The sequence below is a fragment of the Peromyscus maniculatus genome, chromosome 10 (assembly GCF_049852395.1).
Source record: "Peromyscus maniculatus bairdii isolate BWxNUB_F1_BW_parent chromosome 10, HU_Pman_BW_mat_3.1, whole genome shotgun sequence".
Lineage (NCBI taxonomy): Eukaryota > Metazoa > Chordata > Mammalia > Rodentia > Cricetidae > Peromyscus > Peromyscus maniculatus.
Window position 1 is genome coordinate 101,437,490 of NC_134861.1, and position 14,547 is coordinate 101,452,036.

The 14,547-nt window shown below is 46.5% G+C and overlaps 1 protein-coding gene across 1 annotated transcript in view; it reads right to left on the minus strand.

Annotated features, from left to right (window-relative positions):
- The window catches only part of Cplx1 (complexin 1), a 33,242-nt gene that overhangs the window by 17,319 nt on the left and 1,376 nt on the right, over positions 1 to 14,547 (minus strand). The window contains exon 2 of the mRNA XM_006985808.4: positions 13,464 to 13,566. Coding sequence (XP_006985870.1) covers positions 13,464 to 13,494 — 31 coding nt within the window. The 5' untranslated portion in view covers positions 13,495 to 13,566. The remainder of the gene's footprint in view (positions 1 to 13,463; positions 13,567 to 14,547) is intronic.

A 14,547-nucleotide genomic window follows, 5' to 3' on the forward strand; every position in this document is an offset into this window, starting at 1 on the left:
TTCCTGCCTCAGCCTCTTGAGTGCTAGGATTACAAGCATGTTCTACCACACTCAGTCAATGTGAATCTTATCAATATTCCGTCCCACTCTACAGCATACTTTTTAATTTTTTAATGCAGCCTTATTTTAAAAGTTTTTTTTTGAGACAAGGTTTCTTTGTGTAGCTTTGGAGCTTGTCCTAGAACTCTCTCTGTAGACCAGACTGGCCTTGAACTCACAGAAATTCACCTGCCTCTGCCTCCCCAGTTCTGGGATTAAAGGCATGTGCCTGGCTATAGCCTATCTTCTAATAGAGTTTCATGACAGACATTTCCTTCTAAACACTGCTTTAGCCAGGTATGGTGGTGTTCTCAGGAGGATGAGGCAGGATGATTGTGAATTCTAGACCAGCTTGGACTAGGGAGATCATCTCAAAATAATTTTTCCAGTTTCTTACATGCTGTCTACATAACTATATCCTTCTAGAGTATAGTTAGCAAGTATACTTTTCTCCTATTCTGTCTTTTTACTCTGCTGATAGTTTCCTTTCCTGTACAGAGACGTTTTAATTTCATATGATAATACCATTTATTCATTTGTCAATTATGCTTTTTGTTCTTTGTTTGTTTGTTTTTTGTTTTCTAAGACAGGGTTTCTCTGTGTAGTCCTGGCTGTCCTGGAACTTGCTCTGTAGACCAGGCTGGCCTCAAACTTGGAGATCCACCTGCCTCTGTCTCCTGACTGCTGGGATTAAAGGTGTGCACCACTACTGCTCAGCTTTTTTGTTGCTCTTTAAAAATACTTTGTTGATTTTACTTCAATAGGTAAATGGGCTGGAAAATAACTAGAGTGCTACCTGTTTCATCTGCCAATTCTTAGGATGATTTCTTGTGCTATTGGAGTCCTTTTCAGAAAATTCATGCCTATGCTTATGATGCTCTTCAACAAATGAATGGACAAATAAAACTATGGAATTCCATTTAGTCAGTCATAAGGAAAAAAATCCCTAGTGAAATAATTCAGACTCAGAGAAATAAATATTGAATGTTCTTTCATATTCCAATCCTAGATTTTACTCTTTATCTATGTCTGTCTATATATATGTATGTGTGTTGGTCATAAAACTATAAAGTGGACTATGAGAGGGAAAAAAACAGGTCTGATGATGAAGAAAGAGCAACAGAGTATACTTGATGTGAAAGCAGAAAGGTTATTGCATGGAAGAAAGCCAATGTGGGTTGGGGATAGATGGGTGGAGGAGAACAATGAGGAAGGATGACCAACAAAAACAAAGTATGCATGAAAATGCCATTACTTTGGATGCCAAACAAAGAAAACAAAACAAAATACAAAAGCAGTTCCAAGGCACTGGTGAAACGTGGAGCTACAGACACAGATGAGGGAATGTTTGTGTCCTTGTGGGGGTGCGAATGAATGGCCCCCATAGGAATATGTTTGAATACTTGGTCCCCAACTGTGGGAACTTTTGGGAAACACTAGGTTTGGAGGTGTTGGAGGAGGTGTGCCACTGTGGGGTGGGACTTGAGGTTTCAAAAGCCCATGCCATTCCCAGTTGTTTCTCTCTCTGCCTCCTACTTGCAGATAAGGATATAAGCTCACAGCTACTGCTCCAGAGCTCTGTCTACCTGCTCCCTTGGTCATAGCATCTCTTCACAGCAACAGAACAGTAACTAACATAGTCCTGAAAGAAGAGCCCTCACTCACTTCAGAGTCATCACTGTCACGTATGTTCTGAAAGAACTGTAGTTCCATAAAGGCGTAGGAGCACACCCGCCAGCTCACCATACATAACCAACGGAAAGCTCAGAGTTCCACACATGTGATCCAGACACCAATCAGTAGAACACAAACATGAAGTCTCCAAACAGAAAAGAAAGTGTTAAATGGATGTTAGAGACACAGCAAGACACGGAAGCCAAATACAACATCACATAGCTAAGCCTGTGGGCAGCAACCAGAGGCACCTGCCTTCCTGTGTGTCCTTCAACTGTACCAACCTGGTACTACCCTTAAGCAAATGTGAGGTGACCCACACTCCAGAGCTCTTGGAAATTAAAGGTACAAGTACAGAAGATTAAAAACTTACTTGAAAGGTTAGAAGATGCAATGTTGGAAATATCCCAGAAAACAGAATAAAAGCTATAGCAATGAACAACAACAAACAAAACAGAAGGAAACAGGGTGGAGTTTAGGGCTGAGTTTTTAGTGCCAGAGAAGGAAAAGGAAGAGAAGAACAAAGAAGCAACAGGAAAAAATTCCCAGGAACTAAACATCACACCAGCAGGGTGAATGAAACAAGACCCATAGAAATCTCTTAACTCCCAGGAATTCCTGGTACTGAAACCAGAGAGGAAACCCCAAAAGCCTGCGCAGCAGGCTGGAAGCAGACAGATGGTGAGTTTACCTAAGACTTCATAAGCTGGACCACCAACAAAAAAAATGCCTTCAAGTGTACACGGGAAATTCATTCATCTCTGGAATTTTATACCCAGCTGAACTGTCTCTAATGAGGGAGAACAAAGATACCCCCTCATCTCCTTGCAGTATTCTCAGAAAGGCCCCAGTGTCCTTACTGAGTGACTGTCTAGAAATCTACCAATGCAGACAGAAGGGAAGGCCCCAAGGAGAGAAACACACCTAGAAGTGTATCTGTCATGATCACCCATATGAGCACATGGTGCTCAGGGGTGCTGGTGAAGAGAAAAGGACCAAGGGGAAAATGAAACATTAACTACAGAACAAACAAAAGGTTTTGTAAGAAACGTAGCACAGTCTTGTTTAGTGCCTCACTGAGCAAAGCTTACAGTTTGTGATTACTCCCCAGGAGCACAGTGCCATATGTTGTAAGGGAAAACCAGAGGTGACAGCTGATCCAGGTAAGTATCTGCTTAGAGGTGGCCTGCAGACACCTCCCAAGAAGGTAGCTGCAGAACATAAATTGACACTGTCTCCTCTGGTTAGCTAAAATTGTCACTGACTTCACAGGTCATAAATATAAAAGACACTGGATTGAAGAAGCTGTTGACTCAGCGTACTGCCTGTGACCCACCCCCAGGCCTTTGTCAGGAAGGATACAGCTTCTGAAGCTGCAAGCTTAGGCTACACACCTTCTATACCTTAAACAAGTTGAGTGTTTGCCTAAGCCAGCCTACCATGCAGAGTTCCTGAATATTCGCCATCCACAGGTGAATGGGTACTCCCAGGAGGGAAAGGAGACCAGATTCATGTATTGAGAGTAGTGACCAACACTATTGAGACCAGAGTCCTATTATGGACCTTCCCAGACTTCAGTACCTACCTGTTTGTATCTCTTATAGGTGGTAGAAAGATGTCTCAGCAATTAGAATCATTGGCTGCTCTTGCAGAGGACCTGTATTCAGTTCCTAGTACCCACATGGTAGCTTACAATCATCTATAATTTTAATACCAGAGGATCTAGTCCTCTTTTCTGGCCTCCGTGGACACCAGGCATATATGTGATGTACATACACATGCGAGAGTCAGTTTTTCACATTTCTTCTTCATAGTTGCCTATATTGTTTTGTTACTCTATTTTAATAAGACAATACACCTTTCTTTTAAGAAATAAACTTATTGGCTGTATGTAGTGGTGCATGTCTTTAATCCCAGCACTTGGGGAACAGAGGAAAACAGATCTCTGAGTTCAAGGCTAGCCTTGTCAGCCAAGTCTACATAGTGAGACCTTGTCTCAAAAACAAAGAAGGACTGGAGAGATGGCTCAGAAGTTAAGATCACTGGCTGCTCTTCCAGAGGTCCTGAGTTCAATTCCCCATGCGGTACCTCACAGCCATCTACAATGAGATCTGGTGCCATCTTCTGGCATGCAGGAAGAACGCTATACATAATAAATAAATCCTTTTTTTTTTCTTTTTTTTTTTGGTTTTTTGAGACAGGGTTTCTCTGTGTATTTTTGGTGCCTGTCCTGGATCTCGCTCTGTAGACTAGGCTGGCCTTGAACTCAGATCCACCTGCCTCTGCCTCCCAAGTGCTGGGATTAAAGGCGTGTGCCACCACTGCCTGGCTAATAAATAAATCATAAAAAACAACAACAAAAACCAAAGCAAAACAAATTTAAAGAAATAAATTTATTAGTATCACAAAATCAAATGTGAACATCAAAAACGCTTTTGTGTATGAAGAAAACAGAATGCTAGCTCAACCCTCTACATCTAGATCAAAAGACCAAAAAACCAGGAAAGGATAAGAAAGAATGAAAATACACAGGGAAGTCCTGCATCTGGGAAGTGGAGGCAGAAGGATCCTGAGCTGGGCCAGCCTGGGCTACTACATCATGGTGAGGCCTTGTCTTTGTTGGGGAGGGGTCAGGGAAGTAAGTGGGGAAATTTTTGGACATGATGTAATTATTATGTACTATGTACATGTGTGAAACCATAGAAGTGTAATTGTAAATATGCAAAATTACTAAAGCATATTTTTAAAAGTACATGGAAACCCCTATAGTTGCCTTAGCAAGGACTTGATGATTTCTGACTCAAGCAGTTGGGGCTGAAATAATGTTATTCATTTTTTGAAACAGTCTCTCACTATGTTGCTCTTGATAACTTGGTATGTAGATCAGGCAGGCCTGGAACTCATAGAGATCCACTGGCTTCTACCTCTCACTGGGCCTCAGGTACTGGGATTAAAGGTGTGCTACCATACCCAACTATTTTGTTTTGTTTTTATTTATTTATTTATTTATTTATTTATTTATTTATTTATGGTGCTTGTGCGTGCGTGCGTGCGTGTGTGTGTGTGTGTGTGTGTGTGTGTGTGTGTGTTTACACATGAGATTGTGCGATATTGTGGGTGTGGAGGTCAGTGGATAACTTTTGAGAATCGATATTCTTCTTCCCCTATGTAGGAACCCAGGGATTGAACCCAGGTCATCAGGCTTGGGAAAAAGCACCACTTCCCACTGGGCCACCTCATTGACCCTGAAAAGATGTATTTAAAGAGCATGTGGGCTCCAGAGAACTGCACAAGTTTTTTGCTCAGCTCATCTGTTTTTGGTTTTGAGACAGGGTCTCTCACTGTATCCCCGAATGGACTGGAACTTGCTGTGTAGACCAGGCTGGCCAGCAGCAGTCTTCCTGCTCTGCCTCCAAGGCATGTAGAAGATTTTTTAAAAGATTTTATTCTCCATATTAAAATGAAATAATGAAACCTAAAGGATGTACCTCTAAAGGTTAGGGTGACAGAGGTCAGGTCCAACACACTGCGGTGATGACATCACTAGCAGGCGTTGACACTGCCTAGAGAACAGGCCCTGGAGGAACAGCGGCAAAACTGGCTCCAGTGTTTCTGGGTTTTGTTTGAAACTCATATAGTTATTGGGTTTTGTCATTTGTTTATTAGTATTTCCTTTATTTTTGAGATTATAATATAATTACATCACTTCTCCTTTCCTTTTCCTCCCTCCAAACTCTCCCATACCCCTTCCTGCTTGCTTTCAAATTCATGACCTTTTTTTCATTAATTGTTGTTACATGCACATATGTATATACATATGTATTCCTAATATAGTCTGTTCAGTCTGTGTAATGTTATTTGTATGTATGTTTTCAGGATGACCACTGGTTTTAGATGACCGATTGGTGCTCTTCCCTGGAGAAGACTGTTTCTCCCACTCTCAGCATTCCTTAGCTGCCTGTAATGGTGAGGCCTGGTGATCTCCCCCATCCTCTTTGGCATGTCTACTGTTGTCCTCAGCTGGAGGTTTTCAAATAAAGCCACAGGAATGCCAGGCCAGCTAGACAATGGCATCAGTAAATACAAGAAAAAAAAAATCAAAGTAGAATTCTAGGCAAAAACTAGAGGATGATTGGCATGATTTTATATTATCCATTAGAGTTTTAAAGTAAAGATGAAACATATTGTGCTGGTTTTAGTTTTTGTCAACTTGACACGAATTAGTTACCTGGGAAGAGAGAACTTCAACTGAGGACTTGCTTCCTCAGACTTGCTAACGAAAGTCTGTGTGGGTGTTTTCCTGATTAGTGATTGATATGGGAGAGCCAGAGCTACTGTAGACTGTGCCAACCCTGGGCAGATAGATGGTTCTGGGTTTTATAAGAAAACAAGCTGAACAATCCATGGAGAGCAAACTGGTAAACAGCACTCCTCAGGGTCTTTGCCTCAGTTCCTGCTTGAGTTCCTGTCCTGATTTCCCTTAATGATGGACTATAAACAGTAAGCTGAAATAAACCTTTTCATTTCTAAGTTGTTTTTAGTCATGGTGTTTATTACAGCGACAAAAACTAAACCATGACAGTCATCTCCCTCTACACAGTGACCTACTCGAGTTAGGGACGCTGTACAAAGTGACCCTCTGCCTCCAGCCACTGCACTTCTATTGAGTCCCATTCCACAACAGGGCTTCCCCTCCCCTCCTAGCTTCTTTCTGGGACTATTCATTCATCATACATCCTGTCCTCACTCCTATGGTACATAGGAGAGGGGGTAGCACATTCAGCACCTGGTAAGGCAGAACTTTTTATCCTTTCTGGTCAGTGAATAAACATTTTTTAGAAGCAGGACTCCAAGGTTCTGGCCTGAGATGCTTGCTGAACATGTATGTCTCCAACTCCTACTCCTCAGCCCACTGGGGATGAGCAATGTTTTAATGTCACAGAAACTTGGCTTTCTGCTCTTATTCTTACTTCTATGGACCCATCCCATGTTTCTCTTGAGTATTCAAGATCTGGTCTGGGGCTGGGCGTGGTGGCACACGCCTTTAATTCCAACACTCGGGAGGCAGAAGCAGGCGAATCTCTGTGAGTTCGAGGCCAGCCTGGTCTACAGAGTGAGATCCAGGACAGGCACCAAAACTACACAGAGAAACCCTGTCTTGAAAAAAAAAACCAAAAAAACAAAAACAAAAAAAAAGCATCTGTTCTGAAGCTCCTGATTCCACCATGCTATGTCTTCAAGTCAGAGAGGCAAAGAGGCCCTGGGAAGGTATCTATGAGCTGGACTTTGCCCTGACCTGGTCACTACTTGAGCACAGTATTCAGGCATTTGGCCTCATTGGTTCCTTATGGCTTTGCCTTTGGGAAGCAGATCTAGGGTCTTCCCAGGACCAGTTTTCATTCCAGGTCTGTCCCTAGCCTTGTGTCATGGAAGCCAGCATCTATATCCCATGTCCTGGGCTAGACAGAATGAACATACTGACTTGGTTTCTGCACTGCTTCCTTTGATTTGGGACCTGAGACATCAAAGACTGCTCCTCTGCACAACCCCTTTTGTGGTTCTATAAGCCTTTATAAGCTGGCTGGAGCTCAGATGGTTGCCTTACTTTGGGGAGGCTGGAAAGGCCTGCTATAGGTACTGCCATCCTTTCCTATGGAGCAAAGTGTCAGGCAGACAACAGTATCTGATCTTGGCTTTTGGGGAAGGACAAACAGAGAGGAAACAGAGATTAGATGAAGTCACCAATTAGTAAATTCAAAGAGTCAGGCTCTGTGGCAGATGGCCCAGCCACCAGTCTTGAATGTGATTGTAATCCTGGCCCTCTACTCAGTCATTCTGCCAGTCACTTGGAACTGATCCAATCCACTGCCTCTGCCATGTGCTCTCCTCAAAGGACCAGAGGTGACAGTGACGTTGTTCTCTGTTGAGGAAGACAAGGGTCAGGGATAGTGAGGAAGGACCCAAGGAAGGGGCCTGGGAGAGTCTCCATGCAGCTTAGCAGCCAGAGTCTGGCATTTACATCAGGTGCAGTCTCCTCAGAAATGTCAGTTTGAGACAAAGGCCAGAAGCAGCTGCTGCAGACAGCAGGGCACCAGCCTCCCTTAGAGCCTGTGCTCCAGTGGCTGCTTGATTGACTACCCCTCCACCTCTGGCCCTCAGTCTATACCAGCACTGGACACCAGCTCCCAGTAGCAATGCTCAGCACCAGTACCCAACACGTAGCACTAGCTGAGCGCCCCTGGCTTCAGATTCCACCTCTCTTCCCATGGAACCATGGGCTGTCCTCATTCTCCTGAGCTGCTGGTCCTACAAAAATGAAACAAGAAGCCCTGGGACCTGAGGGACAAAGAGTGGTGGTGTTCACCTTAATCCAGGAGATGATAAAAGATTGGCTTAGCAGTGCTACTGAGTATTCTTAAGACCACTGGGTGATAAATGAGGATGACATTAGAAAACTAAATTATGTGGAGAAAAGCAGGTTAGGAAAAGCCTCTGGAGAGATGGTGAGACCAACTGGGTACTTTCCTGTCTTCCATCCAGAGTCTCCCTCCTTCAGAGATTTCTTAGGCACACAGGCTGCTCCAAGAAGTCCCTGGCTAATAGTGAGAAATCTCAAACTCTGGGTTTCTGAAGAGCAGGGTGTTTACCTCTCTCTACCCACCCTATGGTGGCAGACAGAAGGGAGTCAAAGAAGAGGGTATCCTGTGGTGAGGTGCCAAGGGAGGAGCCTGCAACGCTGCCTCTTCTTTCTTGATGACTTTTCCAGATTGGGTTGGGCTTTGCTAGACTAGTTAGCATCAGGCAGCATGGACTTGTCCCTGCTCTGAAGCTCTAGTTAACCTCCAGCACTAGATGGCCTGTCACAGCTAGTTCTGCAGTGAGCAACATTAGCAAAGGTTTCTGAGAATTAGTGTCCATTAGGGCTGTGAAATGTACCTTGAGACCCAGCCAAGATCTTTTGCCAACCAACAGGTCAGAACATGAATGGCAATCAGTGAAGTGCTCAGTATCCTCTTCAATCCCAGTCAGGACTAAGGCATTTTCAGTTGATCTACAGTCTAATCAACCAGGAGTATCCTCTCCTAAGGAAAGAGCTGCCTTTCAAGGTTTAGGGAGAGAAGCTGTTTCCCTGAAGTGTCCTTCTAGCCACTGAGAGTTATGGGCGCAAGCTGAATCCACCGCCATGCACTGCACTAGTGTCTTCTGAGTGCACAGGAGTGTGGATATTTTGTCCTCAAGTGTTTGCTAGCTGCCTGCTCTACTGGGTAAGTCAGGAAATGGGGAATTCTATCTATGAAGGGCTTAGCAGGTTAGCAGGCCTGGCATCAAGACTGTCCAGCCAAGCACTGAGAGCTATCCACTCAAGCCCTACCCTGGTTTGGAGTTCAAGTGTCTACACTGGCCCTCATCTTTGTAGCTGCTTCAGCCAGTGGTGCCCAGTGGAAAGCTTCCACAAGATTCCATAGAAACATCTGCCAATCAGATGAAGGGCTGTTGCTTAGTTTCTACCCAGGGTAAAGGAGTGATGCCAGAATAGCAACAGCTGCTTCAAAACTGAGGAGTAGGGTAAGTGTAGACGGGCAAAAAGACAAGGGCAGCAGCAGGTCCTGATGGCATTGCTGAGCCACCCCATAATTCTTTGCCACCCTGACTCCAGCTGCTCTTCTTCTGACTATCTGGTACTTAATCATGAGACATCTCTCCAGAGCTTCACCTGCAGCCCAGCTCAGTGGCAACCCCATTATCCCCTCAATACAGGAAGCCCTGAATGTCTATCTGTGTCCCATACCACCAAGACCAGCAATAGTTTGGGGAACTCGATGCACAGAACTCTTGAGACCAGATCCTGACAAAAGCAGGGACAGTGGGAGTGGGTGGAGTCAGCCTCACCTAGAACCTCAGGGTGCCAGACCCAGAGTAGGCTCATCATAAGATACTATTCACACTTAGTCACCCCAGGTCACTGGAACTGCCCAGGTGGAGGAGGGTGGAGAGGCCCTGCTGTCTTGGGTTTGCTCTTAGGACCCATAATGAGGATGTCCTAAGAGTCTCTTGCTACCATCCATGTGCTTATTGCCCCATAGGCATTTACACAATTCCTTTTCTGAGACTAGAACATGTTACTAGCACATAGGGTGTTATACTGAGAATAATGCGAAAACAAGCAATAATTTGGATCATTTGGGCCAAAATAGCCACTTCTATCTAATTTAGCTGGTAAGAGCCCACACCTAGCATATTACTCCCATAGCTGCCCGATCTTCTCCAAGGACAACTATATATCTGGGCTATTTGCTGCTTCCTACACTAAGCATTCTAGGCAACCTTGAATCACAGACCTGTACAGAGATGGCTACAGATGTGTCACATCTAGAGGTGACAGCAGAGGTGCTAATCACTGTCTCCTTCTTTCAGTGACTGAGCACTGGCAGTGGTTCATTTAGGGTTGGTGTATCTTGGTAAGTTCCGGAGTGGTCCAAGGCTACAAGGATATTCTTTTGGTATGAATGGGTGTATCAATAGGGAACACTATCTTCCATGATTTGGCCCTAAATGAATGCTCCCTCAATCCTACCTGGCTGGCATACGTACTCACAGTCATGCTTTTGTTTGTCATGGAGTAGGAATTTGGTATCTGCTTGCAGGGAGAGCAAAGGATGAGAGACAATAGGCTGTGCCCAGCTTGTCCTGACAAGGTCTCTAGCCAAGGCTACTGTTGTCTAAACCATTCTCTAGGGGTCTGTAGGATGGTCTGTGAGTCATGAGGCAGCCATAGGAGCAAAGGGCAGTGAGAGAAGGGGTGATAAGGGACAAAGAGCAGTAAGGCCCGCAGCAGTGGCTCAGCCTCCAGACCTGAGCTGCAGGTGTGGCACTTCCTGGCATTTCAGTGGTTACTGAGCAAAGATAAGTACCAGCTGGTGGCAGTCCTGTCTTCAAAATGCCTAGCTCAGACTCCTAGAGGGTACACTGGGGCAAAGAAGGTCAGACCCTGCAATTATCAGTTTCAGGTGCAAGAATCCCAGGGCCCAGTACCTGGTGTCATCCTGGACAGGCACAGTGGTGCAGAGGTCATAAAGAGGCTGGGGGGGGGGGAGCGTCATGGCAAGGCAAGGCAAGTGAGGTGAGGAGGGTGGGAGAAACCGACAGAGAAAGCTATACTGGTGAGACATGATGCTGGACATTTGCAGCAGACAAAACAGCTGATAGAAGATGGAAAGGACACCCTCCTTGCTCACACTCTCCAGGCTGGCTTATCTCTTCACAAACCATACCCTGGACACTTCTCCACCCGGCCAAAGCCAGTGCACCAGACCTTCATCTGAAATCTTCCTTTTCTCATGTAGTAGGGGCTCCAAGGGCTGTGTCCTGCTCCCAAGTTACCTCATGGTCTCCAGAGAGGATGCAACAGATGGCACTAGAATAGAGAGCCTCTGGAAAGCACCTCTCAGCTTGACTGAGCCCAACTGGGCTGATGGAATTGCACACACAACACAATCCAGGCATCCACATAGCATTTATAGGAAATACCTGAAACTATCTAGAACTTCACAACTATCCAAGGTGAATTTATCTTTGACCTGAAAGTCTGTGAATTTTGGGACTTTACTTACTGTTCCATGGTATTCACACACAAGCCTTGGTTTCTCTGAGTCTCATTTCTAGGATGCCACTGTGGCCCAGACCTGCCTCTTAGGAGGCATTAGGGACATGCCAAAGGGAACAGAGGATGCCAGTAAAGTGCTGCAGGCCTGACATTAGGCTTCAAAGTATGGGCTACTGCTCCTGACAGGCATGGGCCTAGAACGGCCAGGTATGCACCACATCCACATCTAGCCAGATCCTAGACCTGCCCCTCTTTGGTCTAGGGCCTTGTGAAGCAACAGATCGCAAGTTCCTGGATCTGAAACCCTAAGTAGACATGGCCTAGTAAAAGAGCCATACGTCTGTTTCTGGGCTATTATTTTCTTCACTGTCACCTCTTTCTGGGGACTCCCTGGCCCTTTGGCCTGCCAGTTTATATCTGGGGCTTGATCTGTATCTGGGCTCTTTGTTGCCTTTTGACCCTTACCTGGAACTCATTCCTCCCTTCCAACCAACTATGTTTGGCTTCATTTTGCTCACACACAACTTAAGACACCAAAGGTAACATACACTAGAGAGAGAGGAGCTTGAGGCCCATGACAAGACTGAAAGTGAGGATGGGAAAGTCATTACCAGCTCCACCAAACATCGTGGGAGCTACATTCCTATCTCCACAGAATGAATGCAGAGCAAATATGGGGTGGTTTTGATAATGTTCAGCCTAGTATGTGGCTGCTACCCTGTAGTCCTCTGTCTGCTGGTTATCCCCCACACTGCCAGCTTTCACAGCACCCCAAGAAGCACACCCTGTCCCTGGTACAGGAGAAACTTTGGGCTGGCATAGAACAAAGAGGGAATCCAGGCTGGCAATTACCCAGCTAATTTCAGCTATGTAGACAGCCAAATCAGATATTTCAGTTTATTTAAAAGCCCACCTCAGGGCCTGAATTAGCCACCTAATTAATTATCTGTAGCAGCCTGGGACTGTCTGAGTATAACACAGGTCCCTTCTGATGCAGGATGCTGGCTTGTCCCTGAATCCTGTCCTGGTGATGTAATCATTATAATTAGATTCAACCTGAGTCTACCTCAGCCATGAACTCTCAGCAAGCACACTGGGTCTACTTTTCATCACATATGAGTGAAGTCATAGACACCCTCTGGGAGATGCCTATCCCTGCAGACCTCTCTCTTTCCTGGCCCTGAGGCCCCAACCAGCTTCCTCTCTGTAAGCGGTCCCCCCTCCCTTCTCCATACCAATAAAGGATGCCTAACACGTTCCACCTGAGACCTACACCAGTCAAGAGGTTCCCCTGTAGGCAACAAGGACTCTCCAATAGTAGAATTGGTGAACTCTTGGCATTGAGGGTTCTGGGGCACCCCGAGCAGGCAGTTCTAAACAGACATGACCAAACTGCCCTGCTGAAACTCATTCAGGCCAAATGGATGGCAAACCCTCAGCTCACTGTTAAGCACCTCCTGGCCAAGAGCTCAGCCCACTGTTCTCTACCAGTTTCTAGTCCTACTGTTGATGGTTACAAAGATGGCTCTGGGCCAAGTGGGGACAGGACCACCTTCAAACAGTGGCTGCCTTCACTCAACAATACAAAAGGGGCCATATTTTCTCTGCAGAAGGGGATTTGGTTACACAGCTATCTTTTCTTGTCCTTTGCACAGTACTGTCTCTTACCTGGGTGAAGCCCATAGGTCCCAATGCTGGTTGTGATCACTCCAATCTTGTTTCCTAACCCAGTCCCGGTGCACCTTTTGTTCCCAGAACTGCCACAGTGAGGGCTGCTCCCAAGCTTCCTTGGGGCATCTACCTTGATCCATGCTTCTCAGCTCTTGATTTGCCTGATGATGACCAGTGGGATTTATTGGACCATGGCATGGGAGCACAGGGCCGTCTTACACAGCATATCCTCCCACATCTTGTCTTCAATCCCAAGGCTTGAGTTCCCAGGGGATTCAAAAGTACTGGGCTGGGGTACTGCCCTGGGCTTATTCGGATGATAAGCAAACATCTATAGAGGCTGTGTATGAGGTCAGAGTGGTCATGCAGCCGTGCGTTTATGTGCCACTGCAGTGGTGGAGACATGCCTCTGAGTATCCTGTCTGTGTATCCACAGTGGCCCAACCCCATGTCCCCCTCCCTGCCCACCTCCTACCTCCCAGGGCTTGTTTCATCACGAACTCCATGACGATGGCTTGGTTCCTCAGGAGTCACTCCGGGGTCAGATCTCACATTCAAGTGTGGTCAGAATCCTCTGCCTAGAGAGAGCAGGTGGTCACAGGTACCCTGACCAGGCTTTCCTCAGACCCTCATCTACTCCTTGCTCCCTTCCCCAGTACCCTGAGAATCCAGTGTGGGAGGCTTTGCCCCCATACCCAGACCAGGACGGCAGGGTCCAGAGCCCAGCCAAAGCAACAGTTATCTTGCTGCTTCTGGGGTTTCTGAAGGAAGCTTTTAGATGCCACTGCAGCTCACAACTTGGGGCCACCAATTATAGGAGTCTGGCACCAGCCTCCTCAAGCGGGGGCGGAGCCCAGGGGGCGTTTGAAGGTCAATGCTCTACTGTGGCGCCCAGGTTCTGGCTGCTCAGCTTCCTTGGTAGTTCTGGAGCTGTGGGGCAGGGGTCCCTCTGGAGAAGGACTGGGGAGAGAAATCCATCAATGTTGCCCCTCAGGAAGTGTCCTTATGACTTCTGACTAGTATCAACTATATCTGTCTCTAGGGAGACTCTGGAGGCCCCAAATGGGCCCAGAGCAGAACTGGCCCCGGATCAGAGAGAGAGAGAGAGAGATGGCAACGTCCCAGTCTTCCAGTGGGAGTGGAAGCATATTGCCCCCACCTGCCTCTGCATGGGGTAGGATGACCCAAGCCAGAATGTCCAGAATGGGCCAGCAGCATTTGGGAAGGTGTTTCTGTAATGCCAACAGTTGCAGAGACATCCCTCTTGGTAGGGTCTTTCCTGCCAGGGAACCTAGTGCTGGGGATCCAATATTTCACAGGTTTCCCTTTGCGGAATGAGACCCCAAGGAACTATAGAGGGATGCCAGGCGAGGATAGTGTCCCAGAAGCTAGAGGTTCAGGGATGCTTTTGCCGCAAAGCCAATTGCCTTCTAAACTTCTCTGTCTCCCGGGAGTCGGGGGATGGGGGCTCCGCAGGGCCAGCCGCAGAGAGGTTAGGACGCTGCGGAGATTCCGCAAAGACCGAGGCGTCCAGTTCTCTCGCGGCCGCCGCACCCTTT